Genomic DNA, 27,641 nt, shown 5'->3' on the forward strand with positions numbered 1-27,641 from the left:
AGTTATGTTTTTTATTTAGCTACCTGAAAGTCCAGAGATTTATAAAAATCCATTTTGTATTTATTGTATGCATGTACTACTTTCTTAATTTAAAAATGTATCTAGAATTCTTTTAAGTTATTTGTCCAAACTTCTAAAAATAAATCACTTTACATACTTAAAATATCTCTTTTTTTGTTTTTGGTTTTTCAAGACAGGGTTTCTCCGTGTCACTTTGGAGTCTGTCCTAGAATTTGCTCCAGGCTGGCCTCAAACTTACAGATATCCACCTGCCTCTGCCTCCTGAGTGCTGGGATTAAAGGCGTGTGCCACCACCACCCAGCAGGAACAACTTTTAAACAATACAGCATTGCCCAGAGTGGAAATATTGTTTTATGTTGTCCATTGTTTTATGTTTCCAGACTTTGCTAGGGAAATGTGGTTGGTGAACTGTTAGTATAGGAGATTATGCAAGGACAGAGCAACCATGCCACTAAACACTCTCTTTGGATAAACTGGCTTAAAAAATGGCCCACTTTTCCCCCTTGAACTTCAGGTTCTCCTCACGCCACCTCGCCAGTGCTAGCATTGCAGGCTTGTGCCACCACGAGGTTTATGTGACGCTGGAGCTCAAACCCATTCTTTGTGGATGCTTGGCGAGCATCGCACCAACTGAGCTATAGCTTCCTAGAGAGACTAACTTAATAAAGAAAACTGTGTGGTGCACAAATCAGTGCAAACTCTTTTCCGGCTTAGGTGTGTGTGTGTGTGTGTGTGTGCGCGCGCGCACGCACACGCGCACATGCAGTAGTTGTAGGGGCAGCATCAGTAATGCTGGTGTTTGGATGCTAGTATTGAGTTGTATGTACCCCAAGCCTCAGTCTAGGACTTTGAATATTTATCTACATATTTGCTTTCTGTATCATAGTAACCTGAATTGTGACACATTACCTCACTGTTGTCAAAATTTGACATGCGTTATCAAAATCCACTTTTTAATATCTATTACATATCAGTTTGTTATGTAAACATGTTTTAATTTACTTGTGAGTTGAATCATTTAAATACTTTATAACTCTAAGTAAAAAAAGTTCTCAGGACTTGGAAAATGGCTCAGTGGTTAAGCACTGACTGCTTTTCCAGAGGTCCTGGGTTCATTACCCAGCACCCACAAGGTGGCTCACAACTGTCTGTAAATCCAGTTTCAGAGGACCTTCTTTGACCTCCATAGGCAAACATCCATAAAATAAATGTTTTTAAAAATCCCCTATGCTTATCCTGTGACATTGTGTATCTGTGAAAATAGATATTCTAAGGGACCCCTATTGCTCCAGGCACCTTTGCTGCTTAACAGCCCATGCCAACACCTAGAACTTGAGAATAATGACTATTTATTATATTTCATCTTCGAGGACTCATGAATTTGTTCAGGTTCTGGGGGATTATCTGGTTAGAGGATCCAGCCCCATTCAAGAGTTGGAGAGCTGACTGGACTGGTTCACATGGCACTTCGTTTGTAATCTCCCTAGCATGGTTGGTCTTAGAGATAACAGACTTCTCAGGAACTTGGGGTACCTGGGACTATCACCTTTGTTTGTAATCTCTCCAGCATGGTCAGTCTTACAGATAACAGACTTCTCGGGAACTCAGGGTACCTGGGACTATCACCTTCATTTGTAATCTCCTCAGCATGGTGGGCCTTACAGATAAGAGACGTCTCGGGAACTCGGGGTACCCAGGATTATCACCTTCATTTGTAATCTCCCCAGCATGCTTGGTCTTAGAGATAACAGACTTCTCGGGAACTCGGGGTACCCAGGACTATCACTAAAAGTTGCCAGGTAACTTACAACCTTGTCCAGGAAGATCTAAAGAATCTCTCACCGAGTTCTAGTGGCCGAGCAAGTTGTTAAACCTAGCCTTCACAAAGTAAAGAGAATGTGAGATTGACAATTAGCACATCTGTTTTGGGAAACATAATTCTCAACACCCAAAAGTGTCCTAGAGTTAGATCAAATCATTGTATTGATAGATTCTCTGGTTATCTTTTTGGGTGATTCTTACCAGGTTGATTTATTAATTTTAGCTCGAATTTGTACCATTGATTTGTGCTCTTCTATGTTATTCTGTGATAGCTCTATGGAAATCCGTTGGAAAAAACACAGTGGTCCTGGATCCAGGGCAGTAATTATGGTTCGCATTTCTTAAATCAACTTTTTTTTTTCTGCTCTGTGACTTGCATTTAAGCTTTTCCTTTACTGTTAGATAATTTTCTTCTTTTCCTGATTTTCATCCATTTGTTGTTAATTTGCTAGGCTTGGTTGCATTAGTAGCATCTCATTGAAGCAGCAGGGCAGAAACAAAGAACTAAGTATAAAAGGATCCGGCAAGGTGCTGGAGGGAGGGCTCTGTGGCTGAGAGTGCCTGCTGCTCTTGCAGAAGACTTGAGTTCAATTCCAGCTCTAGTGACTCCGATGCCCTCTCTGGCCTCTGTGAGCAACTGCACTCACACACACATGCCCAGATACACATATAATTTAAAATCAAATACAACCTCCAGAATGGTTTAATAAAAAAGAAAGAAAAGCAAATACAAATAAATACAAGGTGCTTGCAATAGCTCCGTTCCAAGGGCAGCCAGTAGGGTGTTTGTGAGCATCTCAGTTTCCTTGGCTACCAGAACTCTATAATAATTAGAGCAATCACTGTGACCTTTAATAATTGATTATTATATGAAAAGGGAAATTGGAAAAGGGATCATGTCATGAGGATCAGTATCATACAGATCGGTACTTACATACACTCACTAGTTCTCCAACATCACAGACGCCTTCTACAAATGGTGGCTATAATAATCACCTTTGCCATGTTCTTTATGTGCTTCTGGGGATCCAAACCAGGGCCAGGATATGCACCAGCTCTATTGCTGAGCTAAACATCTCCAAGCTAAGCTCTTGAATTTTTTGTGTGACGCTTTATTGTCTCTTACATTGATCATATTTGTTGCCATATTCTCCACGGGAATATGCCCACCTGTAAGGTGAGAGGTTAGAGCTATCTGTTCCATCCATGCACCCTAAGCGGGGTTCTTCTAGGCCCACAGCAGAAAGACAGTTCTCAGTCAGTGGTGGGAAAATTTTCTATAAAGGCAGTCTGAATCCAGGAAGAAGAAAATCATCTATGGTTAGAAAAGAAAAATGCAGTCATGTCTTTCTTGTGACATTTTGGGAAAAATACTGTATTTATCAAGATAAAGAACAGATAGATGTTGATTATAGGTAAGACTGTGTCAGGTTCACATTGTGCACATCTGGAGTGACTGCAAAGGAAGAAAGAGGCTTAAAAAGATACAAATGAGAAACAGGAGAGGAAATACAGGAAGAAGAAAAAAGGAAAGAGCTAGGAAATCTGGAGCCCAGCAGTCTAACACGTACTGGTGAACACCAGGTCATTTACATGATTCTTGAAGCTATATGGCTTCTTAAGATTGTGTTTTGAGAATAACCTTACTCTTAGATGCACAACATTAACCATTATCATCACATAGAAGGGGAAATATTTTGGGATGGAGAGTGTGTGTGTGTGTGTGTGTGTGTGTGTGTGTGTGTTTTAAGCTTTCAAATTTCTCAAAGATCCTATAGTTCCAAACATTTCCCTCAGTTCTAGGAGTTGAACTCAGGACCTCACACATGCCAAGCAAGGGCTCTGCTGCTGAGCTATAGCCCCATCTGAGTTCTTGCTCAGGGTTCTGCAGTTTATGTAGCTTGTCCCAGGTCGGAGCTTCACCTCCCACACAGCCTCCCAGTCCTCGCCAGGAGTCTTCCGAGAGCTCCCTTCACATCCTTATTCCTCAAGGTGTAGATGAAAGGGTTGAGGGTGGGCGTGATTATGGAGTAGAAGAGGGAGATAAACTTGCCCTGCTCCTGAGAGTAACTGGAGGGAGGCTGCAGGTACATGTAGATGGCAGGAAGGTAGAAAAGAGAAACCACCAGCAAGTGGGAAGAGCAAGTCCCGATGGCCTTGTGCCGCCCCCTGGAGGACCGGATCCTCAGCACTGCCCGAGCAATGAAGCCATAGGAGAGAAGGATGAGGGCCAAAGGGACTAGCACGAAGAAGGCCACCAGCACGGCCAGTGTGACATCATTCACTGTAGTATCGGCACAGGACAGCTTGATCATGGCTGGCACCTCACAGAAGAAGTTGTTTAGTACCTGCTGCCCACAGAAAGGCAACTTCACTGTCAGGATGACCTGAACGAGGGAGTTGCCAAAACCACTGAGCCAGGCCGTAGCCACCAGCTGCTGGCAGAGTGGGCGGTGCATGATAAGGGCATACCGGAGCGGCTCACAGATGGCCACATAGCGGTCCAGGGCCATGGCCGCCAAGACAATGCACTCGGTGCAGCCCAGCCAGTGGAAAATGGCGTACTGCACGGTGCAGCCACCATAACTGATGGTCTTTCGGGAACTGCCCATGTTGACCAGCATCTGAGGGACAGTGGTGGTGGTGTAGCAGAGGTCCAAAAAGGACAGGTGGCTAAGGAAAATGTACATAGGGCTGTGAAGCTGGGGATCCAGCTGGGAGACCAGGATAATGGAGATGTTTCCCATCATAGCCAGAACGTAAGACCCCAGCAGCACTACAAAGAGTGGGAGCTCCAGCCATGGCCTGTCAGAAATGCCCAGGAGGATGAAGTCCTTTGGGGGGTCCCAGAAGTAGCTCTGGTTGTCACTTCTCATGCTGAGGCATCTTCTGGCAGCTGTGATGAGTCAGGAGAGTTTGAATGAGTCAATGATTTCCTCATTCCATGTCTGCTCTTTCTCAGGCTGATGCTGTCTGCCTGCCCCCTTACTCTGCAGAGACCCCTGGACGGGGAAGTGAGGGCAGCAGTATATACATCGCACCCCCCTCCTGCTCTAGCCTCCACCCAGCCAGCCTTTCCAAACTTCAACTCCTGCCTCTGTTACCATGGGAGTGGGGAGGAGGCCTGCGTCAGCTGCAGATATCGGAGAAGATAGAGAGGCTTACATGCTGGAGTTCCACACAGATGTAGGTTTCATTCGAATCTGGTCAAGACTACCACAGCTCCTACTGTCACAGCAATGTTTGATTCCTCTACAAACGCACTGACAGGCAAGGGTCCACTTTCTTCAGTTTTTTTCATTTTGTCTTCTGGAGATAGTGGTAGGGTAGAAGAGAGAGAGAGGGGACATAGGGCAGGAAGACAGGCTTTGTAAGCAGGGAGGGACTCTCTTGATAAGATCACTGCCTTCCCACCTCTGGTGACTGACGCCTGGCCCCGTGGCTGTGAGGCTATGCTCTGGTTCTCAGGACTTCGGAAGCCCTTGTCCTTTAACTGCTCACAATGGCAGCCCTATTACCCATGTAAGCAGTAAAAATAGCAGGGTCCCAGGCTCTCTGAATCCTGGAGTAGCCAAGAGATATGATACTTTAGCTCCTAATTTGTTCCTGATCCCTAATGAGACCCAAGAGAATGCAGTTGTGAAGAAAAACATGGAAGAAAAAAATTGGAATTGTTTGACAAAAGACCAGAATGGTGTGTGTGTGGGGGGGGGCAATACCCCACTGTCAGTTTGATTTCTGGGTGCCAGCACTAGCAGGGAACACGTGAGCTGCCATCACTGATTCATGGGGCTGAAGTAGGAGACAAAGTGAAATTCGGCAGTTGGGGATTGGTTCCAGTAAACCTCTGAGTGCCTGGGGACCCAAACCACGTGGAAAAACCCCTCCGATGGCAACCAAAGATGCTTCACGGACAACGCCCCTCTGTGTGCGGGTGCCATAAGGACTAAGGCTCTCTGCCTCACAAATGCTGATAATTGTGCTAGCTCGTGATAGTGCTCTGGTGCTGGGGAGGCATTGGTCATCTACATGCCAGGAGAAAAGTCACCTTTTTACTTCCTACCCATTTCTGTTTCCATTGTCTGTAACTATTTCAAAAACAGAGTTCTTGCCACTTAAACAGCCTCCCCTCTTAAAAATCCCCACTCTCCGAGGGTTCCTATTGTTTTCTCTAATAGCATTGATTGGAGTGCTCAACTCTTGAATCTGTGGTCTTCATTCCTTACTTACTGTCTGCAAGACCTGATCCCAGGGTCAAGGCAGTTTGCAGCTGCAGTCATGACAGCCTGCTACCTGGCCTCCTTCAGGGTCATTCTAGAGTTCCAGCTTCCTGGGATTCCCCAAGGACATATGCCTTTGAGTTCATGACGGGGACACAATGCTTCAGGATAAAGCTGAAAATCAGTCTCACATGTAGCTAATTTATAGAATATTCATCTTGATTCTTGATGTGCTCTGTTCACACATCCAAAAATTAATGGAGGTCTCTTCAATCTAGATGTTGCAGCAAGCACATCTCTTCCAGATGTAATACCAAATAACTTTGCTGTTATTTGAAAACAACCCAAACCCTAAAGTTTAAATAGATGAGTGTCACCAATTCTCTGTATACACTTTCCAAACTAATGTTCTTTACCTTGTGTTCCCAGTAGGCTTGTGAAACACTCAATTATTGCATGGTTCTATCAAAAATCCTTGAAAGCACTAACTTCAGAGAACAGGATTTATCTCTAGGGAGTGCTGGAACTCAGTTTTTAACACAGTGAACTACGAAAGGGCATAGCACATTTTAAAAACCCAGGTTTTAAGGCTCACCCTGGAAACCGAGGCTAGATTCATCTTCATTCATGGTGGTAGTGGTGGGATCACAGTCCTATGGTGTCCGTGGCAGCCTCCTTGAGGGCCAAACAGCTGAGTTCCAGGCTACCACTTATTGTTAGCCAGCTCTCTCTTTCACTCCAGTCTCTACGCATTTAGGCTTCTGCATTTCCTGGCTCTCCAGGTCACTATTGCACCAACACACGCCCTGTGGTCTCAAGTGTTCTCTGAGATCCAAGTTCCCTCCCAGGGTAAGCACATTAATTTCCATATCTGGCACAGTCACATGGGAGCAGAGTTCTTCTAGACGTGTGCCTCTGGTTGTGATTTTGTGTGTCCCCACACTCCCACTGCCCGACACTGTGAAACGACACCTATTAACCATATTCCCAACTCCAATCTATACTTTTGCTCTTAATCCACAGCTGACTTCTCCCTGGCCACCATGACTCAGAAGCATCCAGGTCACTTCTAACGAGGTTCTACTCATTTTCACTTCCAGCCGTGACCTTGTGTTAGTGGTTCTACCTGCACAAGGCTGGTGTGCACTATCTGTCCTGGAAAGTCATGCCTGTCTAGACCTCAGAGCTTGCTGACATGATCTTCGGGTAGTCTTTACTCCCTCCCTAGCACCCAAACACTACAATGCATCTTCCTAAGACTCAGGTTCTAAGAGCAAAATGCCTTTAAGAAATCCAGGTCCCCAAGTGATAAGGACCGTCTCCTTCAGTGGTTGGAAACACAGTGGGTGTTTTGGTGACAATACTCAGACTATACCTGCGGGAGGACGTGCAGACACACCCTTACAACACGTGTCATCTTTTGTGCGATATACAGTCCTCTAGTTGATCTTGATTTTTATCTGCCTGTCCATCCATTTATCCATCCATCCATCCATCCATCCACTATCTATTAACTCATTTGTCTACTTATCTATTACATCTCATCCATAAAAACTGCTGCTGAAATTCCCTTGGGACCTGATAGAATTGTGACTTACTTCACCCTTCAAGAGGGGAAAGCAAATTTGGAGCAGTAAGTAAAATTTCCAGAAAACAGACTCAGCTCTGAGATTTTATTTCTTACTAGTTCTCTACTCAATCTGAAAATTCAGTTTAAAATTTTCTCAGTCTGGATAGTTAAGTCAAGGCCTCAGTTCCTGCCTTCCGAAGTGGATTACACTCTGGGAGACTGAGCCTTGGCGAAAGGCTGTGAATGACAGCATCTCCGTAGCTGATGTTATGGGTGCTCTTTCAAGACGAGGGGGGATATGCAGGGTGTGTCCTCGCTCAATGGCAGTCTTCCTCTGATCAGAGTAAAATTAGGCCATTCCCAGTATGGTGACGAAGTAAATACACACTCTCACCATTACAGGTTCTGGCCAGCATCACTCAAATGAAGCAAAAGCTTCATTCTTCAAGTTATCCTCCACCTATAATCTTATCCCAAAGTAGATGTCACAAACCCTCTCTGTGATGCAGACTCTAGCTTGTCCAGAGCCCAAAATTGACACTTACCTTCCATAGTTCTCTGGCATCTCCAGAGGACTTGGTTCAGAGAGGGAGATTCTCTGTTGCCTGTGCTGGTCTGCAATGGGAGGAGTGCTTAAGAAGGCAGTCACTGCGAATGCAGATGATGGGCTAGGAGGATGCTGACTGCTTGTTTTGATGAATCTGCAGAGACCTCATGCCTACCTGAACTGGGCGCTCAGCAGGTGGAGAGAGCTCACTCTTGGTCTGGAGGTGGGAAGGACTTTTCCTTGCTGCCATGTTGCTGGAAAGACTCAAGGTCATCTGGGCTTTTCTCTGGCCACAGGAGGGCTACAGAATCGCAATAACCTTGTGCTGTGGACACTTGGATATGATGGAGCTGCTTCTGCACTTATATAAACAGTGCAGCTTATTGCCGAAGCCAGGGTGGCCGGGTGGTGATTATCACACTTAGGAGGCTCATGTCACACTTTACAACTATTCCCCAGGTTAAACTTGACCTCATCCTCTGCGCTCTTTTCCAGGAAGGCACTGTGCTTTCTCCCCAGACACAGACAGCATATAAGCTTGAGAAGTTATCCCTGATGTTTTATTTAATTAGTGTCTAAGGGATTAACTGATCACTGATGTAGTGTGAGCTATAGAATTTTCAACTCATGGTGGATCCTAGAAGGTCAGAGGAAATGGAACAGCCATGGGGCTGCTTCAATTCTTTAATGTTGGGGAGGAGGTCACTGTAAAGCTAGTAGGGGACTGACTTGTGTAACCTGTGGTTCAGGTAGACAACAAGCTGAACTAGTTCAGCACCAAAGTCAATCTCTGAGTCTCTAGGCAGCTCACCTAGCCTCACTGTGCTCCATTTCCATTTGCAAAGCTTACGTTAATCTTGTTCTCCAAAGCCTATTAAGAGGGAGCATTGAGTTGGTTTGGAAAGGACTTAGAACAGTGACCAGCACGGAGGAATCCAAGTTCAGATTTGTTCCTCATGGCTAATGCTGTCTGAGCTGCCTCTTCCATTTGTTGCACGGAAGGGATGAACACTCTGGATGGGAACCAAGTTTGAAGGGCAAATCCTTAGTCACGAGCAGCAAACCATGCGAGCAGAAGCTAGCTGTGGAACCATGGTGACTGGCTGTGCTTTTAGACAGTTACTTCTTCCCTCTAGTTAAAATACTGTAGGGGCTGAAGAGATGGCTCAACAGTTAAGAGCACTTGTTGCTCCTACAGAGGACTCAGATTTGACCCAGTATCTCTACAGCAGCCTGTAACTCCAGTTTCAGGGGATCTAACACCCTCTTTTGATCCCCTCTTGTTACTAGATGCACACATAGTCCACATATATACATGCAGGCAAAAACACTCAATATACATAAGATAAAATAAATAAATTATAAAAAATGTTAATATATATATCTGATTATTTTTCTCTTTTGCTTAATTAGAATAAGGATTTGCCAGCTTTGTCTATCTTTTCAGAAAACTACCTTTGGTTTCCTCTAGTCTTTGCATAGCCCTTTAGTCTGCATTTCATGAACCTATCTCTTGATTATTTATTGTAGGGGGCATGGAGGTCCTTGTGTTCTCAATTAAGCACCAGGAGGACCAGGAGTGTTAGACACACAGGGGCTTGTATGTTCCTTCAAAGGGAGGGATATACAACCTGTTATTCCCTTAGAAGGCTGGGAGCAGACACGGTTAGTAGCCTGGTGACCTCAGTGCATCTGTGTGGCCAAGACCACACCAGATCCTCTCTCTTGTCAATCTATAGAACCCATCTTTATGGCAGGTGTCACATTTACTTTACAAAGAGTTTTGAGGTAGTCTTGAACTCACAGAGATCCGCCTGCCTCTGCCTACCAAGTGCTGGGATTAAAGGCATGTGTCACATCTGATATTTGGGTTTTTGTGCACATAGGATTGAAATAATTATCACCGGGAAAGTTTTTTACCAAATAGTCCTATGCTTAAATATGTCTCAAATAAATAACTCAGGATCAGACTCCCAAAGTTTGAACCAACCCTGGCTATTTAGTCCTGTTGAACTTTACTGGCTTCCTGTCTCCCAAGGATTGCTTCTCTTCTGGCCGTGATGGTCACAGAGAATCCTTCCCCAAGTTTGTTGGCATGTATTAATATTTTTTAGTTGTTTGTAAGACCTTGAGGTACATCTTCAGGTCACTGACTGGAGATTGTCTTTTTGAAATGGGCACTCACAAACTTCCTTCTTTGGACTGACCTCGCAGTATACTAAAGGTTCCAGTAAGCTGTGTCTCATTTTCACTTGTGTAGTTGGTTCTTTTTACTCTTTCCCCTTTGGGGGGCCCATCACCCAGCTCCCACATGAATACAAGGAGGCTTATTCTTACTTATGATATGTCTGGCCTTTGCTTGGCTTGTTTCTAGACAGCTTTTCTTAGTTTAAATTATCCTGTCTATCTTTTGCATCTGGGCTTTTATCTTTATCCTGTATACCTTTCTTCCTCTACCCAGATTTCTCCTTCTATTTATACTCTGCCTGCCGGCCTCACTTATCCTTTCTCCTGCCCTGATATTAGCTATTCAGCTCTTCATTAGACCAATCAGGTGTTTTAGGCAGGCAAAGTAGCACAGTTTCACAGAGTTAAACAAATGCAGCATAAAAGAATGCAACACATCTTTGCATCATTAAACAAATGTTCCACAGCATAAACAAATGTAACACAGCTTAAAACAATACTCCACAACATGTTGGATTACAGGAATTTTTAACTTTTCCCTATGATTTTCGTCAATGATTGCACTTTCAAGAGTGTGGTGCTCATCTCTATGTGTTCATATAGTGTCTACCATTTCTCCTCTTACTGACTTCTAGTCTTATACTGTTATAATCTGATAAGACTCAGGAAATAATTCTTTTATATTTGTTAAAATCTGATTTATGATCCAGAATGTTTTCTCTTTTGGAGAAAGTCTGTGCATGCTGAGTGGGACGTGCATTCTACAGTTTTGGTGTTCAATGTTCCACAGATGTTGGTTTCATCCATTTAGTGTATGAGACAGTTTAAGCTCGAAGGTTTTGGTTTTGTTCTGATCTGCATCACCTCTATTTTTAAGTTACCCACTATTATTGAAGCTTGGTTTATCTATACCTTTGTGACCAGTGTTTACTTAAAGTACTAACATTTGGGCACAAGTATTCACAATCATTGTGTCTTATTGGTGGTCTGCATTTTCTATTAAAATGTACTGGTTTAAACCAATTCCAGCCTCATATTTGCTGTGTTTGATCAAGAAGATCAAGAATGGTTACTCCTTGTTTCTGGCCTCTGTTTGCTTGGAATATAGTATCCCATCCTTTGACATCCATTCTGTGTGAGTCTTTCCCGATCAGGTGTGTCATCTTCAGGTAACAAATAGTTGGACCTTGTGTGTTTATCCAGTCAGCCTGTTTTTATGGTTTAATTTGGGAGAGTAGAACATTAACATCTGGATTATTATTGAGAGGACTTTGATGATATCTGTAATTTTACTTACTTTATCTGGCAAGTTCACAAACTGTTCATCCTTTTGTTTTGCCCATATCCACACTAGGGATTTATTGGATTAGATGATGTCTAATCTTCATTAGTTCTCACTCATTGGTCTGTTGCATGGGATTTGTCACTTCATGGTCTTTTGTTCTGTGACTGCCTTTCTTCTCCTGTGTATAGAATTTTTTTTACCTATCTTCTGAAGTGCTGTCTTCATTCTCATGACTTGCTTTAGTTTGTGCTTGTCTTGGAAGATTTTTATTTCTTCATTAACTTAAAGAGGTACCTTTGGTATGGGCTGAAGAGATGTCTCAGTGATTAGGAGTGCTTGCTGCTCTTCCAAAAGACTTGAGTTCAAATCCCAATACTCACCTGGCACGTAATATTGGCTCCAGGGGAATCCAACACCATCTTCCTGCTTCTGCTAGACCTGCACATGTGTGGTAAACATAGACACAGACTTGAAGACATAGAAATAAAGATAAATCTCTAAAATGAAGAGAGAGAGAGAGGGAGAGATTGAAGATGAAGATGTACCTCAGAAGTTATGAGTATTTGTTGCTCTTCCAGAGGACCTGAATTCAGTTCCCAGCACCCACATCAAGTAGCTCACAACTGCCTGTAATGCCAGATCCAAGGGCTCCATCTGGTTTTCACAGACACCCAAATACATGTGGCTTATATAGGCACATACATACACATATATTTTTAAAAACTGAGATACCTTTGCTGCTATAATTATTTCATTTGGAAGTATTTACTTTCAGGACTTGAAGTGCCCTCATCAGAGAAGCTTCTTCTTGCAGCAGATGGGAGCTAACACAGAGACCACACTGGACAATGTGCAGAGAGTGAGATCCTTTGGAGCACTCAGCCCTAAATGGGATGTCTTCATCAAAGCCCTTCTCTCAAGCTTCGGGGACCTATGTAGAAGTGAAGGCAGAAAGACAGTAAGAACCACACTTGGTGGATGGCTCTGAGGAAACAGTGCCTTCCAGACACAACAGGACCGACACACAATGAACTCAGAGACTGTGATAGCATGCATGTGACCTGCACAGGTTCAAACCAGACACAGTCCCAGCATGAGAAGGGAAAGGGGACTCAACTTCCCACCCCTGACCAAGAAAATACTTGCAGTTGGTACCTGCTGAGAAAAGGAAAATCAGTTTTCACCAGTGGGTCATCATTGGGTATGTGACATTCCATGACAGGACCCATGCTCGGGAGTTTGCCAGCACAAATGAGCTTTTTTTTTAAAGTGGGCTTTTTGTTATTGTTCTGTTATTTTTTTTATTGTACTGATTTTTGGTTTGTTTTGATTTTTGAGAGAGAGAAAAAAGAGAAAACAAGAAGTTGGGTGGTAGGGGAGAAGCTGGGAGCATATGAGAGAGGGGAAACATGATAAAATATGGAATGTGAAAAAAAATTGATACAATGTCTCTTTATGTAGCCTGGCTTCCTGGGAACTCACTGAACAAAGATCAGCCTGGCCTAGACCTCACAGAGATGTGCTGTCCCTGCCTCTGGAATGCTTGGATTAAAGGTGTGTGTGGCCCTAGCTCGACTTCTTTGTATTGGTGATGACTTAAGTAAGTGCTGTCTTCAGCAACAGGCTCTACCATCGGGTTGTGGAAAGCAACCAATAGCCTTGGCAATAGTCTGAGATGTTTGTGGGTTCATGGGGGACATTTGGCCAATGAGATTCCTTTCATACATGTGTATATTTTAAGAAGCTTCTAAGGTATTATGCTTCAGTGTGGCTTTTCTTTGGAGGGATGGATAAAGGAGGAAGTATGAGTAGGGACAACTAACAGCCAAGGACTCTTGAGACCTTGTTCTTGTAATTTCCTTTATCTGCCTTCAGGTTTATGAACTGTTAACTGCGAGAGGCGCTGTCCAGGTGCTGAAAAAATTGCGTGCACCCCAAGGCTCTGGATTTGTTTCTGCAGAGCACTGTGCTTCCCGCAGCTTTGAAATGATGCATGCCGGTGTTTTGTTGTTGTTGTTTTGAGACAGAGTCTTGCTTTACGGGTCAGGCTGGTCATAAACTCAGCATATAGCCAGTCTAGCCTCAAATCCATGACAATATTGCCTCAGTCTCTCAAATACTGGGATTACAAATGTAAGCCATCATGCCCACAACACACTGTTTTTTGTTTTGTTTTGAGACAGGGTTTCACTATGAACTGGAATTTTTTAAGGAGACCAGGCCTCGAACTCACAGAGATCAACCCGGCTGCTCCCTAAGTGCTGGGATTGCAGACGTGCACCATCATGATTGACTACTGTGTTCTAGGAAGGAAGGAAGGAAGGAAGGAAGGAAGGAAGGAAGGAAGGAAGGAAGGAAGGAAGGAAGGTGAAAAAATAACTAAAAAAATCAAACATTTGTTTATTTGTTTGGTCATAGATGTGTGTGTGTGGACATGTGTGGGCCATGGTGTGTGCAGAGGTTAGAAGGCACTTGAGGCTGTTGGTTCTCTCCTTCCGCTGTGTTACTCCCAGGATGGAACCAGGTTGTCATGCTTGGCAGCAGGTGCCTTAATCCACTGAGCCATCTCATCAGTCCTGACCTGGTTTTCTTGAACAGAATTCGCCACAGAAGCAAACAAGTGTGTGTATGAAAAATGTGTGTTCACTTCTGTGACACACTGTGTTACACAATAGAATTACAAATTGTATATAGGAAGAGCTGACTTTTCTCTGTGTCTCAGTCCTCTACTGTATCTATTTTAGGATTAGAATCCAGACTCAAGGATGAAATTACAGAGATTCACATTTCATACAATTACTTAACAAAAATGTAGTAGATTTTAAGATGGAAATTTTATAATAAATAACTATATATAGCTATAATTATAAACATATACATGCACATGTACATACATGGGTCACACTTTCCATTTCACGAGTAGTTTTTTCTTTTGCTGAAAATGTAGCCAAAGGTAAATCTTTTGAAAGGCAAGTTTGGATCTCTTTATTAATAGTTTCTCAACTAAAAAGACATCACGGAGCTGGAGAGATGCCTTAGTAAAGAGCTTCTGTGCAAGCACGGGACCTGAGTTTGGATCCCCAACACCCAGGTGAAAATTTGGGTGTGCAGCATGTTCCTGTAAACCTTGCTCCGGGGAGGTAGAGAAAGGATTCTTGGGCTTCTTGGCCATTTCACGTCATTTTATCGGTAATGTTCAAGTGGCAGAAGAATGTTTTTGTTTCATGACATTAGTAAATGTCCTACTGTTTCTCTATTATAATGATCAAAGGTTGACAATACCTGCGATGACTAATGTCAGTTGTCAACTTGATAGGATTTTGTCACTATGGAAATGAACCTCTGGGCATGTTCGGACATATCTGGGTATGATATAGGTTTAAAGGTTTCTTATGAAAATTCAAATTCATTTAAAAGGAGAAAACCTAAACTGAAAATGCCCCTGGAGGGGCTCTTTGCTCAAAAACAGCTCCTGAGGGAAGTGTTTCCCTAGGCCAGCACACAAAGGGTGACAGAAACTGGTGCAAGGCAGGCAGGCTCCGTCCTGAGGGGCAGCAGAACTTGGCAATGTCATCCATGTGGTAATGGCTTTTCAGACATGGAAGAGGCAAGACTGAGAGCATCATGGATTTTTCTGCCAGGGTTCCAGAAAGCCACGGAAATTAGGCAATATGTGGTCAAGTTAGAATCATTCAAGGACCATTTCGTGAAGGCGTGTAGGAAAACCCTGTGTTGCAAGCAGTGGAGACCTCAAGATGTTGAAGATGCAACTGACTAAGGGAATGTCTGCTAAGAAAAACTGCAGCTATGGAGTAGCGCTGGCCCAAGAAAGAAGTTACGTTACACTGCAGGTGGCAGAGGTGGAGGGAAAGGACCACCCAAGCCTTTTGGAGCCAAGATGATTTCATCATGATTCCCGGATGCCTGACGTGGAGCGGCAGGATTTGGTGCTTGCCCTGCTAGGTTTCAGTCTTGGTCTGATCATTCATTGCTAAGTTCCCACTATTCGGGTTTTGAATGAAAATGTTTATTATATACTATTAGATTATGGAAACATGTGATTTGTTTTTTATTTTACAGAGATTTGCAGGTAAGAGATCATGCCGTGTTTCAGATGAAACTTAGATTCAGGACCTTGAAACAGTGTTAATACTGTTAAAGACGATGAGATTTTTGAAGTTGGATGGAATACAACTGCTTTATAAGATGGCTAGGATAAGGGGCAGAAAGTTATGGCTTAAAAGTGGTGTGCTTGAAAGTTAAATGGACAAGGGGTGGAACTGGGATGGACTCACCATGGAAACCTCTGGGCGTCTCTGGGAGGGATATCAGGACATGGTTAAGTGAGGTGTGAAGACCCATATTTAAGTATGAGATGAGATGTACCATCCCATGGGCTGGGTCCCTGGATTGAATGAAAGGAGAACGTGAGCCGAGTATCTGAATTCCTTTCTCTCTACTTCTATCTGTGGATGTAACATAGCCAGCCATCTCAAACCACTACCACCATGACTCCCTCATGGACTATACCCTTGATTTGTGAGCAAAACCAATCTTTTCCTTAAGACGCTTTTGTCAGGGTTGTAACAATGAGACACCGCATGTTCTCTTAGGTCAAACCCCTGTTCAACTGCTGCTGCTTGGCAGTAGGTGTTAGGCGGGTGGACCCTCACAGGTATCATGTGTATACAAAAAGGGGCTCTTTCTAGTCTGTAAAAGTGTCGTGAGGGCCGGGCGGTGGTGGCGCACGCCTTTAATCCCAGCACTTGGGAGGCAGAGGCAGGCGGATCTCTGTGAGTTCGAGACCAGCCTTGTCTAGAAGAGCTAGTTCCAGGACAGGAACCAAAAAGCTACGGAGAAACCCTGTCTTGAAAATACAAAAAAAAAAAAAGTGTAGTGAAAGAGAAAAATTAAGCAGAAGTAAGTGATAAAACATAAATAGTAAAATGTCACATAAAGATACTGAGTGATGCTTGTCTTAAATGATTTGAGAAAACTGAAGTAAATTTATTTTTTAGATTTATTTATGTATTTTATGTATGAGTGCTCTATCTGCATGTACACCTGCATGCCAAAGGAGGACATCAGATCCCACTATAGATGACTGTGAGCCACCATGTGGTGGCTGGGAATTGAACTCAGGACCTCTGGAAGAACAGCTGGTGCTCTTAACCACTGAGCCATCCCTTCAGCCCATGAAACAAATTTATAATGGTGACGTTATGGTGATTATGTCACATAGACAATAATCTTTAGTTGTGTTGGCATATATGAGGTAAGGATATGATGGCTTGTAGGTTGGCAAAACGTTTGAGGACAAAGGGAGATAGGAGATTCTCAGACAGGAGAGGTTCAAACAGTTTGAGTAGGTGCCTGGAGAAATCTAATAAAAATCTGCTTAAAATTCTTACATACAACTTTCTAAAAAATGTAGTGTTTTATTAGCATATATTAATTGTATATAATTATTATATATTATGTATAATAATGGGTTTCATATATGAATCTAATTTATTTTTAATTATATTCATGTCCCTATTACCCTACTGTACCTCTCTGGCTTCTGATGATCCTGTGTTTCCCAGCTGGTCCTCTCCTATTTTCATGTGCTTTTTTGCTTTATTTTGTTTGTTTGTTTGTTGGTGAATCAATGAGTTCAGTCAGGGTTACTGACAGGAACACAGGCTATAGATTATTGACAGGGACGTGGGTGATTCACCAGTAGCTACATCGCTGAGGAGAATGTATCTGCTCCAAATCATTTCAGAACTTGTTTTGAGAGCAGTTACTAAAGATCTATAGACCATTTCTTCTCAGTGGATAGAAATATCTGGGAAGGGTTCAGAAAAAGTACCATGGCCTTATCAGAGATTTTAGAAGACAGACGTTTCTAGTCGAAAGAGTCTCTGTTGTCCTCAGTGTGGTTGATCTTGAGAATCCAATCTAGGCACTGATCCTTTTGGGAAAGCAAATTTGCAGCACTAACTTAAACATGTGGCAGTTCCCGGAGCCAGGCGGAGATCATCTGGCTTTCAAAGACTTCCTCCTTCCCTGGGAGGATAGGATCCTCCTCCATGCTTCCTTCACATCCTTGTTCCTCAGAGTGTAGATGAGTGGATTGAGCATTGGAGTGAAGACGCAGTAGAAGAAGGAGAGGAACTTGGACTGCATGTTGTTGCCCGGAGGCTGGAAGTACGTGTACATACCTGGACCAAAGAATATGGTGACGACGAGCAAGTGGGAGCTGCATGTGCTGAGTGCCTTGCGCCTTCCCTTGGCTGAAGGTAACTTCAGCACGGCCCTAGCAATGAAGGAGTAGGAGGTGAGCACGGTCAGAGGAGACACTATTCCAAAAGGAACAGCTCCCAAGGCTAGGGACAGGTTATTCATGGTGGTGTCACTACATGCCAATTTAATCAAAGCCGGCACCTCACAGAAGAAGTGGTCCAGTGTATTTTTTGTACAAAGGGTAAGGTAGAGGGTGAGTGTGGCTTGAACCAGAGAATTGGCCAGGCCAAGGGCCCAGCATACAGCTGCCAGCCACACACATGTCCAGAGATGCATGATGAGAACGTATCGGAGGGGACAGCAGATGGCCACATAGCGGTCAAAAGCCATGACGGCCAGCAGGGCACATTCGGTGCCGCCCATCCACTGGTAGAGGTAGGCCTGTGCCATGCAGCTCCAGGAGGCAATGGTCTTTTCTGGGCCCCAGAGGTTGATTAGCAGCTGTGGGACAATGGTGTACGTGACACAGAGATCCAACACAGAGAGGTTGTCTAGAAAGAAGTACATGGGTGTTCGGAGTCTAGGGTCCACCAAGGACAGGAAGATGATGGAGCTATTTCCTATCACTGTGAGGATGAAGGAGAGCAGAAGCACCCCAAAGAGGGGCATCTCCAGCCATGGGTGATCAGAGAAGCCCACCAAGACAAATGTGTTGGGGAAACTCACATTCTGGCCTTCCATGGCCACCCGCATCACATACGCCTACACAGAAAAAAAAAATACATTTTAAAGTTAAACGAGATGCTTCCTTTTTAATAAGCCCCAAGGCAGCATCTTTAAAACCCCCACTGGATTTGTGTCCCTGTATTAGTGAGATATTCTCTGTAACCATTTCGAACAGTTTCCCAGTACATGGCTGATTCCAGGCGTTACTCAATAAGTTAATTTTCACGTCACGTTAGAATGAGACGATCTAAGATCTGATGAAAATGTCTACCCAACGCCTGATCAAGTCAAAGAGGAATCTGTTGGTGTGGATGCTTCACTCTGCCTCTTCCTCCTCTATTTCTTTCCTCTGCAGCCTTCTGTCTTCCACACGTTCAGCAAACACGTTCATGTCATCTGGAAAGGACGATGCTGTCCTTTCATCTCGGACATCTCTTTCCTCATTTCTATCAGAGGGAAATGCTATGTAATATTTCCTTTAAGTACAGGTAGGTGAAGAAGGGTGTTGGGACTCAGATGGGAAGGTAGAAACTCGGGTTTATAACACATGCACCAAGCTCTGTGAGCTCTTTCTACTGGGAAAGGTTGTCAAATCAGTTACTAAAATAAAAAGGTTTATTTTAGGAAGTCAGCTCTCATTTTTACCCCAGATTCTATCATAGCAATGTGACTTCTCATCAAATTCATTTAACTACATTTCAATACATAGTTTTGATATATTAAATGCATTTATATTGTCATTTAGCTATCAATACCATCCACCGCTAGAGTCAAACTCAGTCAATACCTATCGGACAATACCTTCCTGTCTACCACAGTCCCAGAGCCCAGCACCCACCATTCCAATTAGTCTAATTATCCCAGAGAAATTTCATTGAACAAGATTTGTAACTTTGTCATTGGTTTATTTCGCTCCCACCATCTCACCCAGATTAATCTATGTTCTAGGCTAAGTCAGGATCTCCTATCTGTTAAGAGGCCAATCAACCTTAACTACATGTGTTTACTATACTGTCTTTTGTGTTTATCCATGAATTCTCCCTTGAGTGTGTCTATATTTTGCCCATTGGAAATGAAGTTGCTGGGAATGCAGCTCTCCAAACACCATTGTGAGGTTTAGCTTTTAATTCTTTTGGGTATATGCGCAAAAGTGGAACTTCTGGATTTTATTATAATTATGTTTTGTATACCATATTCCAGAATCTTTGTACAATTTTACCTTCCCACCACTAAGAACTGTTTCCCCACATTATCATTAATACTTGCTATTCTTTCACTGCAAGAATATGATGTAAAATCTACCAACCTTTTTGTTCACAAGTGTCTGTTCTGCAGAGAAACACCCAGCTGGACCAAGGAAGAGGGCCTGAAATGTCCTAGGGCGTAGGAAATTCCACAGTATGGAGCAGAAACTACAGGTACAAGGAGGAGGCTGGAGATGACACAGAATGGTTCCTGACAATAAGAGAAAGGTTAAGGTTAGAGTCTTCTGCCCCAGTACCAGGCCAACAAAGGGAAATGATAGCTCAACCTTCCTACAGTTTAGCCCTCTTCCGGACATTGTAGGAGCCTCCATTTGAAAGAAGAATTAGGACTCGGCCAGCTAGCTCCAGGTGCACAAGCTCCAGCACAGAAATGTGAAATGCTAAGATAACATTTCTTCCCCCCAAATCACTAACCCCACAGCTCCTGTGAGAACAGGGTGTGAGACCGTCCAGATGAAGAATTCAAAAAAATGCTTATAACTATGTTAAAAACACAGAAAGAATCCATGCAAGTACTCTAAGAGAACAAAGACAAAGAGCTGAATGAAAGTTTAAAAAAAAAAAAACCCTAGGGCTGGAGAGATGGCTCAGAGGTTAAGAGCACTGGCTGCTCTTCCAAAGGTCCTGAGTTCAATTCCCAGCAACCACATGGTGGCTCACAACTATCTGTAATGAGGTCTGGTGCCCTCTTCTGGCCAGCAGGCATGCACACAGACAGAATATTGTATGCATAATAAGTAAATATTTAAAAAAAAAAAACCCTAAATCTGAAAATAGTGTCCAACAAAGAGAATCGCTGAAGAACAATCAAGCTAAAATGATGTTGGGAATATTAAGAAAAAAAACAGCAGAATAAACAAAACCATCAGAAATCCTCGCCAACAGGATGGAGCAGGGGGAGAACAGAGCTGGATGCCAGGGTAGGACAGCATCAGTTGGCAAAGGTCAATTACACATGAAGAAAAATTAAGGTGGTACCAGGAATCACACTCCACTTAAACTCTTTTTGTCTTGTGTTCACATTAACCTGCTTTAATAATTTCCAGAAATTCTGTCCTCTGTTATTCTATCAGGCCATCATTTTTAAGGTCATATGAACCTTCAAAACCTCAACATGTGGCTCTGGCCCAATTCTGACCTGGCTTGTGCCCCATACCTCCCTTCTTTGCCCATAAATGAACAGGTAGGTTATACGTGGGCTGCTCAGAGTGGGATTACAATTAACTTCCATAATATCAGCTTAATTCTTTCTCTGAACACCACCCATACAGGTGCTCAGGTTAGGGTGACCTAATCTACCCCCTCATAGTGCATGCAATGATTGCTACCCAGATTTAAGTAAATTTTTCCCCATTACTCTAAACTTCCTTTTCATTCTTTTTGTCCCTACAACTACTCTAGCACTATTGACTTAGCCTGTATTTTTAAAGTTATTTTTATGTATCACCATTAAATATTATATGTCAGAAATTTTATTTTGTTGGCTTATAAATCCTAATACTTATTATTCAGTGACATAATTTTCCTTGAATGACTACTGTCCTGTTTTGGTCTACTATGTATGCTTATTTTTTTAAGTTGAAATTTGATTTGCTCTGGCATCTTAGAGTACAAAAAAATCCTACATCCTCGTTTCTTGGATGTGAAAATCGCTGAGGTGATGGGTGAAGAAGGTCATAATTAGGTTGACGAGCACAGCCTCCTAGATGTTCTTATGTTGTTTTCCTTCATTAAAAAAAAATCTCATTTCCTACACTAGTCCACACTCAGCAGGTAAGAATGTTCTCCATAGCCAGGCAGTGGTGGTGCACACCTTTAATCCCAGCACTTGGGAGGCAGAGGCAGGCGAATCTCTATGAGTTTGAGGCCAGCCTGATCTACAAGAGCTAGTTCCAGGACTGACCCCAAAGCTACAGAGAAACCCTGTCTCAAAAACAAGACAAAAACAACAAAAAAGAATATTCTTTATTATCCTTTGTGGGATTTGCTAGAGGAGAGAGAAACTTACTACAGACATAAGACCTTAGCTGGCCATTCTTACTTACCTAGGGGTTGAAGAAGGAAGAGGTGCAGAGAACGGAGGACTGGGTGAAGAATTTGCACTTAGAAATGAGGGTTTGAGGAGTAGGCGGCAGACTAAGCAGAGTGCAGAAAGAAGCGTGAATTTGATGACACTTTGGGGGGGGGGCGTCTCCTGAGGTTCACCCTTTAGATCTTTTGAGACTTGAGTTATCTCCTGTAGATAATTAAGTCAGGGGCTATATTTGTACAGAGGAACATTCTAGAGGGATTTCTTGTTAATTTATTGTCTTTAGACTCGTCATTGCCCTGGCTAATGTGTCTGAGTTAACTGCACGCAACAGGACTGAAGCAGTCTGCAGCCTCTTCCTGAGTATGGGTTTCCCATTAGTGAATGTGGTTCTGGAAGTCTGATGTCCGCTCTAATGAAGGGTTCTGAAGATATTTCTTGATAGTCACCATATCAGCAGCATATTGGGAAGTTCTTCATTGAATGGATTTTTATTTTGTTGCCATAGGAATAACTTTTTGGTATCTTTTTTTTAATGTTTATTTATTTATTATGTATTATATAATACATGTATTATATAATACATGTATAATATATGTAAATTGTATTTATTATGTTCATTGAGAAGAGCAAGAGGCATGGGAGAGTTGATACTTTTGATGTACTTATTTAGTTTCCTTTTGGTAAATACAGAATAATAGGATTGTTGTATTTTAAGGTACTTCAAATTAAATTTCTTTAGGAGCATTTTTATAATTTCTGTGTTTATTTACATTTTTACCAACCATCTATGAATGTTTTCTACTTTAGTTTGGATCTGAAATGTTCCATAAAGTTCATATGCAGGGAGTTTTATCCACAATTCAGCAATGTTCAGATATGAGGTCTTAAAATCTGGTTGGGTCATAAGGATAATAACCAACCAATGGATTAACCTGAATAGACTTTTAGGAAGTTTGGTCTTTGAAAGAATTGACGTGTCTGAAGGTATATGTTGTTCCTGGCCCCTCCTTTCTCTTTTTATTCCTCATTGTCATGAGATGAGTGAGTGGCTTTGATCAGCCACACACTCTGCCAAAATGTTAAGAATCATTACAGGACCAGAGCAATGAAGTCAGACAGCTGTGGACTGAAACGGTGAGCGAAGCAACCATCTCTCCCTTCAGTGCTTTTCCCATGTGTTCTAGAACATGGATGGAAATATGTACAACACGTGCCTGTCTTCACACCTTTGCCCACAGTCATCGTTTTTGTCTACTTGATGGCAGTAATTCCTCCTCTTACAATGTAGCCCAAGTTGACCTGAATCTTCTTCCGGCCTCAGTTTTCTGAGTGACTGGATTACAAGTGTGCAGTGTGCCCAGTTCTAGAGAGATATTTAAAGTACTTATTTTAATAAAAAGATTTTTTTTGATTTGGAATTCTTTTATTTATCATTTGATAGTGTCTTGATTATACCCACCCCTAACTCTCACCTCCCACTTGCCTTACATACCCGAAGACATTTTTTTCCCCATCTTTTTTTTTCCATTCAAAAATTTCCACTTCCTCCCCTCCTCCCATTCCCCTCCTGCTCCCCCACTCCCCCTCCTCCTTCCCCCTCCAGTCTTAAGAGAGGGCAGGATACCCTGCCCTGTGGGAAGTCCAAGGCCCTCCCCCCTCCATCCAGGCCTAGGAAGCTTTGCATCCAAATAGACTAGGGTCCCAAAAAGCCAGAACATGCTGCAGAAACAAGTCCCAGTGCCATTATCAATGGCTTCTCAGTCAGCCCCCATTGTCAGCCACAGTCAGAGAGTCTGGTTTGATCACATGCTCATTCAGTCCCAGTCCAGCTGGATCTGGTGAGCTCTCATTAGAACAGGCACACTGTTTCAGTGGGTGGACCAACCCCTCGCGGTCCTGACTTCCTTGCTCAGAGGAGAGGGTGCCTGAACTGGCCTTGTTCCATAGTCACACTGACGAATATCTCAAATATCACCATAGAACCTTCATCTGGTGATGGATGGAGATAGAGACAGAGATCCACATCAGAGCACTGGACTGAGTTCCCAAGGTCCAGGAGAAGATCAGAAGGAGGGAGAAGATGAGCAAGGAAGTCAATAAGAAGATTTTCAGAGGAGAAGTAAGTCTAGGAGCTTGACTACTTGGAAGATGAGACCCAAATTAGCTTATGGGCTTAGCTAGAGAAATTTTCCTAAAATTGAATATACCAAAATTATGTTTCATGCGTTTGATAACAATATAGTAACATATACATGGTGTACAGTGGACCTTAGATTAGTCAAGAGTGTCTCTTTAATTCAACTCAAACTTGACAACTTTTCACAATTTCTTGAAGCTCAGATGTCTGGCGATGACTCTCACTGTTGATGAGTCTACTGTCTTGCATTCCAAACAATTCAGAACGCAGGATTAAATTTTCCGTGTTGCTTATTTCACTTTACCTTGTGTTACCTAAACCCAGCCATGATGTCACAAATGGAATTTAAGTTTTAGGAGAGAATATTTACCAATTTTGTATACTTACCACTTTTTCTTCTTCCGTGTATCCATTGATGAATGCTCGTGCCCATGCTGTCATATTTTGAATGGTCCAGTGATAACACGAGCATGCAGACATCTCTTCTGCACATGGGTTTCTGACATCTTTGTCCTGGTAGACAGGGCCGACAGTAGAGCAGAATGTGGCTTGGGGGATCCTCTCGGAGGTCTGCATCATGCAGTACGTCAATATTTGAGGTGGTAAGTGGATTGTTTGACTCTAGTCATGCCTTATTATAGGCAGAAATCATAGCGTCACTTTCTATGCCATAAATATCTAGATCTGCAATTGCTGTATAGAAGGGGGAATGTAAGAACTACATGGGACAACATGACCTACTGGTTTCAACTGTCTCTTCAAAAGTGTGACTGAAGCTGATTGAGAAGTGGGCAAGTAGAAGTCTAATTTAAAACATACCAGAGATTACTTTCTTGTTATCCTCTGCTCTGGTCATTTACTTCCATAAGGTCATGAAGCTGGAAAAGAAATAGGTGAGGGGGGGTGCTCTTTGTTATTTCTCTCTTTGGAGTTTATCATTCACTGTGTTTGAATGCTGGCTCCAAGCTTAGCTAATGCTGTTTACTTCCTGTGCCAAGAACAAGCTCCTGTCATCCAGCTCTAATACACACAGTCTAACGACAGTCAGGGCAATCTCCTGAAGGAATTTATTACAATACCTATGACATGGCCCGTTTACCTGTTTTCTTTGAGCTCTGTGTGCTTGGGTGTTTTTATGCTTTTGGAACATTCCAGCTAGGTATTTCTTCACAAAATTCATAAGTACTTTGAAAGTTCAGCTCAGTATTTATTTCTCACGCCACTTCAGCCATGAGCTGTCTGTGGAGGGAAGATTGCTTTACGGCGCTGCTCTTCAGTTCCTCTGTGAATGCCCTCCGCATTTAAGGCATTACAGAGGACATATGGAAATCGTGTTCTTTGAAGCTGCAAGCCTTGTCTCTATAAGGACAACTTTTTTCATCTTTTTTCTTTTTTTGTTTGTTTGTTTGCTTTTGTTTCTATAGACAGGGTTTCTTTGTATAGCTCTGTCAGTTCTGGAACTAACTTTGTAGATCATGCTGGCCTCAAACTCAGAAAGATCCACCTGTCTCTGCCTCCCGAATGCTGGGATTAAAGGTGAGTGCCACCACCACTGCCTGGCTATGAAGCTATAGTTTTTAAGATTTATTGTTAGTATTATTTATTTATTTGTTATTTGTGTGTGTGTGTATGTAACAAGAGTGCAGGGTGACTCTGGAGATCTTGTCTTTTCTACTTTCCATGTAGATTAGATCCATATATATCTCTCTTAGGGTCCTCTTTGTTGTCTAGGTACTCTGGGATTGTGAATTGTAGGCTGGTTTTTCTTTGTTTTATGTCTAAAAGCCACTTATGAGTGAGTACATATTATATTTGTCTTTCTGGGTCTGAGTTAACCTCACTAAATATGATGTTTTCTAGATCCACCCATTTGTCTGCAAATTTCAAGACATCATTATTTTTTTCTGCTGTGTAGTACTCCATTGTGTAAATGTACCATATTTTCCTTATCCATTCTTCAGTAGAGGGGCATTTAGGTTGTTTCCAGGTTCTGGATATGACAAACAATGCTGCTGTGAACATAGCTGAGCACATGTACTTGTGGCACGATTGAGCATCCTTTGGATATATACCCAAAAGTGGTATTGCTGGGTCTTGAGGTAGTTTGTTTTCTAATTTTCTGAGAAATCTCCATACTAAAATCCAAAGCAGCTATACCAGTTTGCACTCACACCAGCAATGCCATACTGTTATACAAAGTGGCTGTACCAACTTTTACTCCCACCAGCAAAGGAGGAGTGTTCCCTTTACTCCACATCCTCTCCAGCATAAGTTTCATCAGTGTTTTTGATCTTGGCCATTCTTACAGGTATTAGATGGAATCTCAGAGTTGTTTTGATTTGCATTTTTCTGATGGCTAAAGATGTTGAGTATTTCCTTAAGTGTCTTTTTTCTTTTTTTCTATTTTTTATTGATTTTTATTGAGCTCTACATTTTTCTCTGCTCCCCTTCCTGCTTCTCCCCTCCCCTTCAACCCTCTCCCATGGTTCCCATGCTCCAAATTTACTCAGGAGATCTTGTCTTTTCTACTACCCATGTAGATTAGATCTATGTATGTCTCTCTTAGGGTCCTCATTGTTGTCTAGGTTCTCTGGGATTGTGATTTGTAAGCTGGCTTTGTTTTATGTTTAAAAATCACTTATGAGTGAGTATATGTGATAATTGTATTTCTGTGTCTGGGTTACCTCACTCAAGATGATGTTTTCTAGCTCCATCCATTTGCCTGCAAATTTCAAGATATCGTTACTTTTCTTTCTGCTGTGTAAATGTACCATATTTTCCTTATCCATTCTTTGATCAAGGGGCATTTAGGTTGTTTCCAGGTTCTGGTTATGACAAACAATGTTGCTATAAACATAGTTGAGCACATGTCCTTGTGGCATGATTGAGCATCCTTTGGATATATAGCCAAAAATGGTATTGCTGGGTCTTGAGGAAGGTTTGTTTCCTAATTTTCTGAGAGATCTCCATACTGACATCCAAAGGGTCTGTACCAGCTTGCACTCCCCACCAGCAATGCAGAAGTGTTCCCTTTACTCCACATTCTCTCCAGCATAAGTTGTCATCAGTGGTTTTAATCTTGGCCATTCTTACGGGTGTAAGATGGAATCTCAGAGTTGTTTTGATTTGCATTTCTCTGATGGCTAAGGATGTTGAGTATTTCCTTAAGTGTCTTTCAGCCATTTTAGATTCCTCTATTGAGAGTTCTCTGTTTAGGTCTGTACTCCATTTTTTTTTATTGGATTATTTGTTCCTTTGATGACCAATTTCTTGGGTTCTTTGTATATTTTAGAAATCAGACTTCTGTCTGATATGGGGTTGGTGAAGATCTTTTCCCATTCTGTAGGCTGTTATTTTGTCTTGTTGACTGTGCCCTTTGCTTTACAGAAGCTTTTCTATTACAGGAGGTCCCATTTATTAATTGTTTCTCTCAGTGTCTGTGCTGCTGGGGTTATATTTAGGAAGTGGTCTCCTGTGCCAATGCGTTCAAGTGTACTTCCACTTTCTCTTCTATAAGGTTCAGTGTGGCTAGCTTTATGTTGAGGTTTTTGATCCATTTGGACTTGAGTTTTGTGCATGGTGATAGATATGGGTCTATTTTC

The 27,641-nt window shown here is 42.5% G+C and overlaps 2 protein-coding genes across 2 annotated transcripts; both read right to left on the minus strand.

Annotated features, from left to right (window-relative positions):
• Nucleotides 1-3,761: 3,761 nt before the first annotated feature.
• LOC130878187 (olfactory receptor 2B11) lies at nt 3,762-4,718 on the minus strand. Its single transcript, XM_057776012.1, has one exon. The coding sequence runs from the start codon at nt 4,716-4,718 to the stop codon at nt 3,762-3,764; it is 957 nt and encodes a 318-aa protein (XP_057631995.1).
• Nucleotides 4,719-17,672: 12,954 nt separating this feature from the next.
• LOC130876807 (olfactory receptor 2G3-like) lies at nt 17,673-18,632 on the minus strand. Its single transcript, XM_057773424.1, has one exon. The coding sequence runs from the start codon at nt 18,630-18,632 to the stop codon at nt 17,673-17,675; it is 960 nt and encodes a 319-aa protein (XP_057629407.1).
• Between the last annotated feature and the right edge of the window lie 9,009 nt (nt 18,633-27,641).

Source organism: Chionomys nivalis, chromosome 7 (assembly GCF_950005125.1).
Source record: "Chionomys nivalis chromosome 7, mChiNiv1.1, whole genome shotgun sequence".
Taxonomy (NCBI): Eukaryota; Metazoa; Chordata; class Mammalia; order Rodentia; family Cricetidae; genus Chionomys; species Chionomys nivalis.

Coding starts and splice junctions, on each gene's coding strand:
- LOC130878187 (XM_057776012.1), bottom strand. CDS start 4,718: ATGAGAAGTGACAACCAGAGCTACTTCTGGGACCCCCCAAAGGACTTC.
- LOC130876807 (XM_057773424.1), bottom strand. CDS start 18,632: ATGCGGGTGGCCATGGAAGGCCAGAATGTGAGTTTCCCCAACACATTT.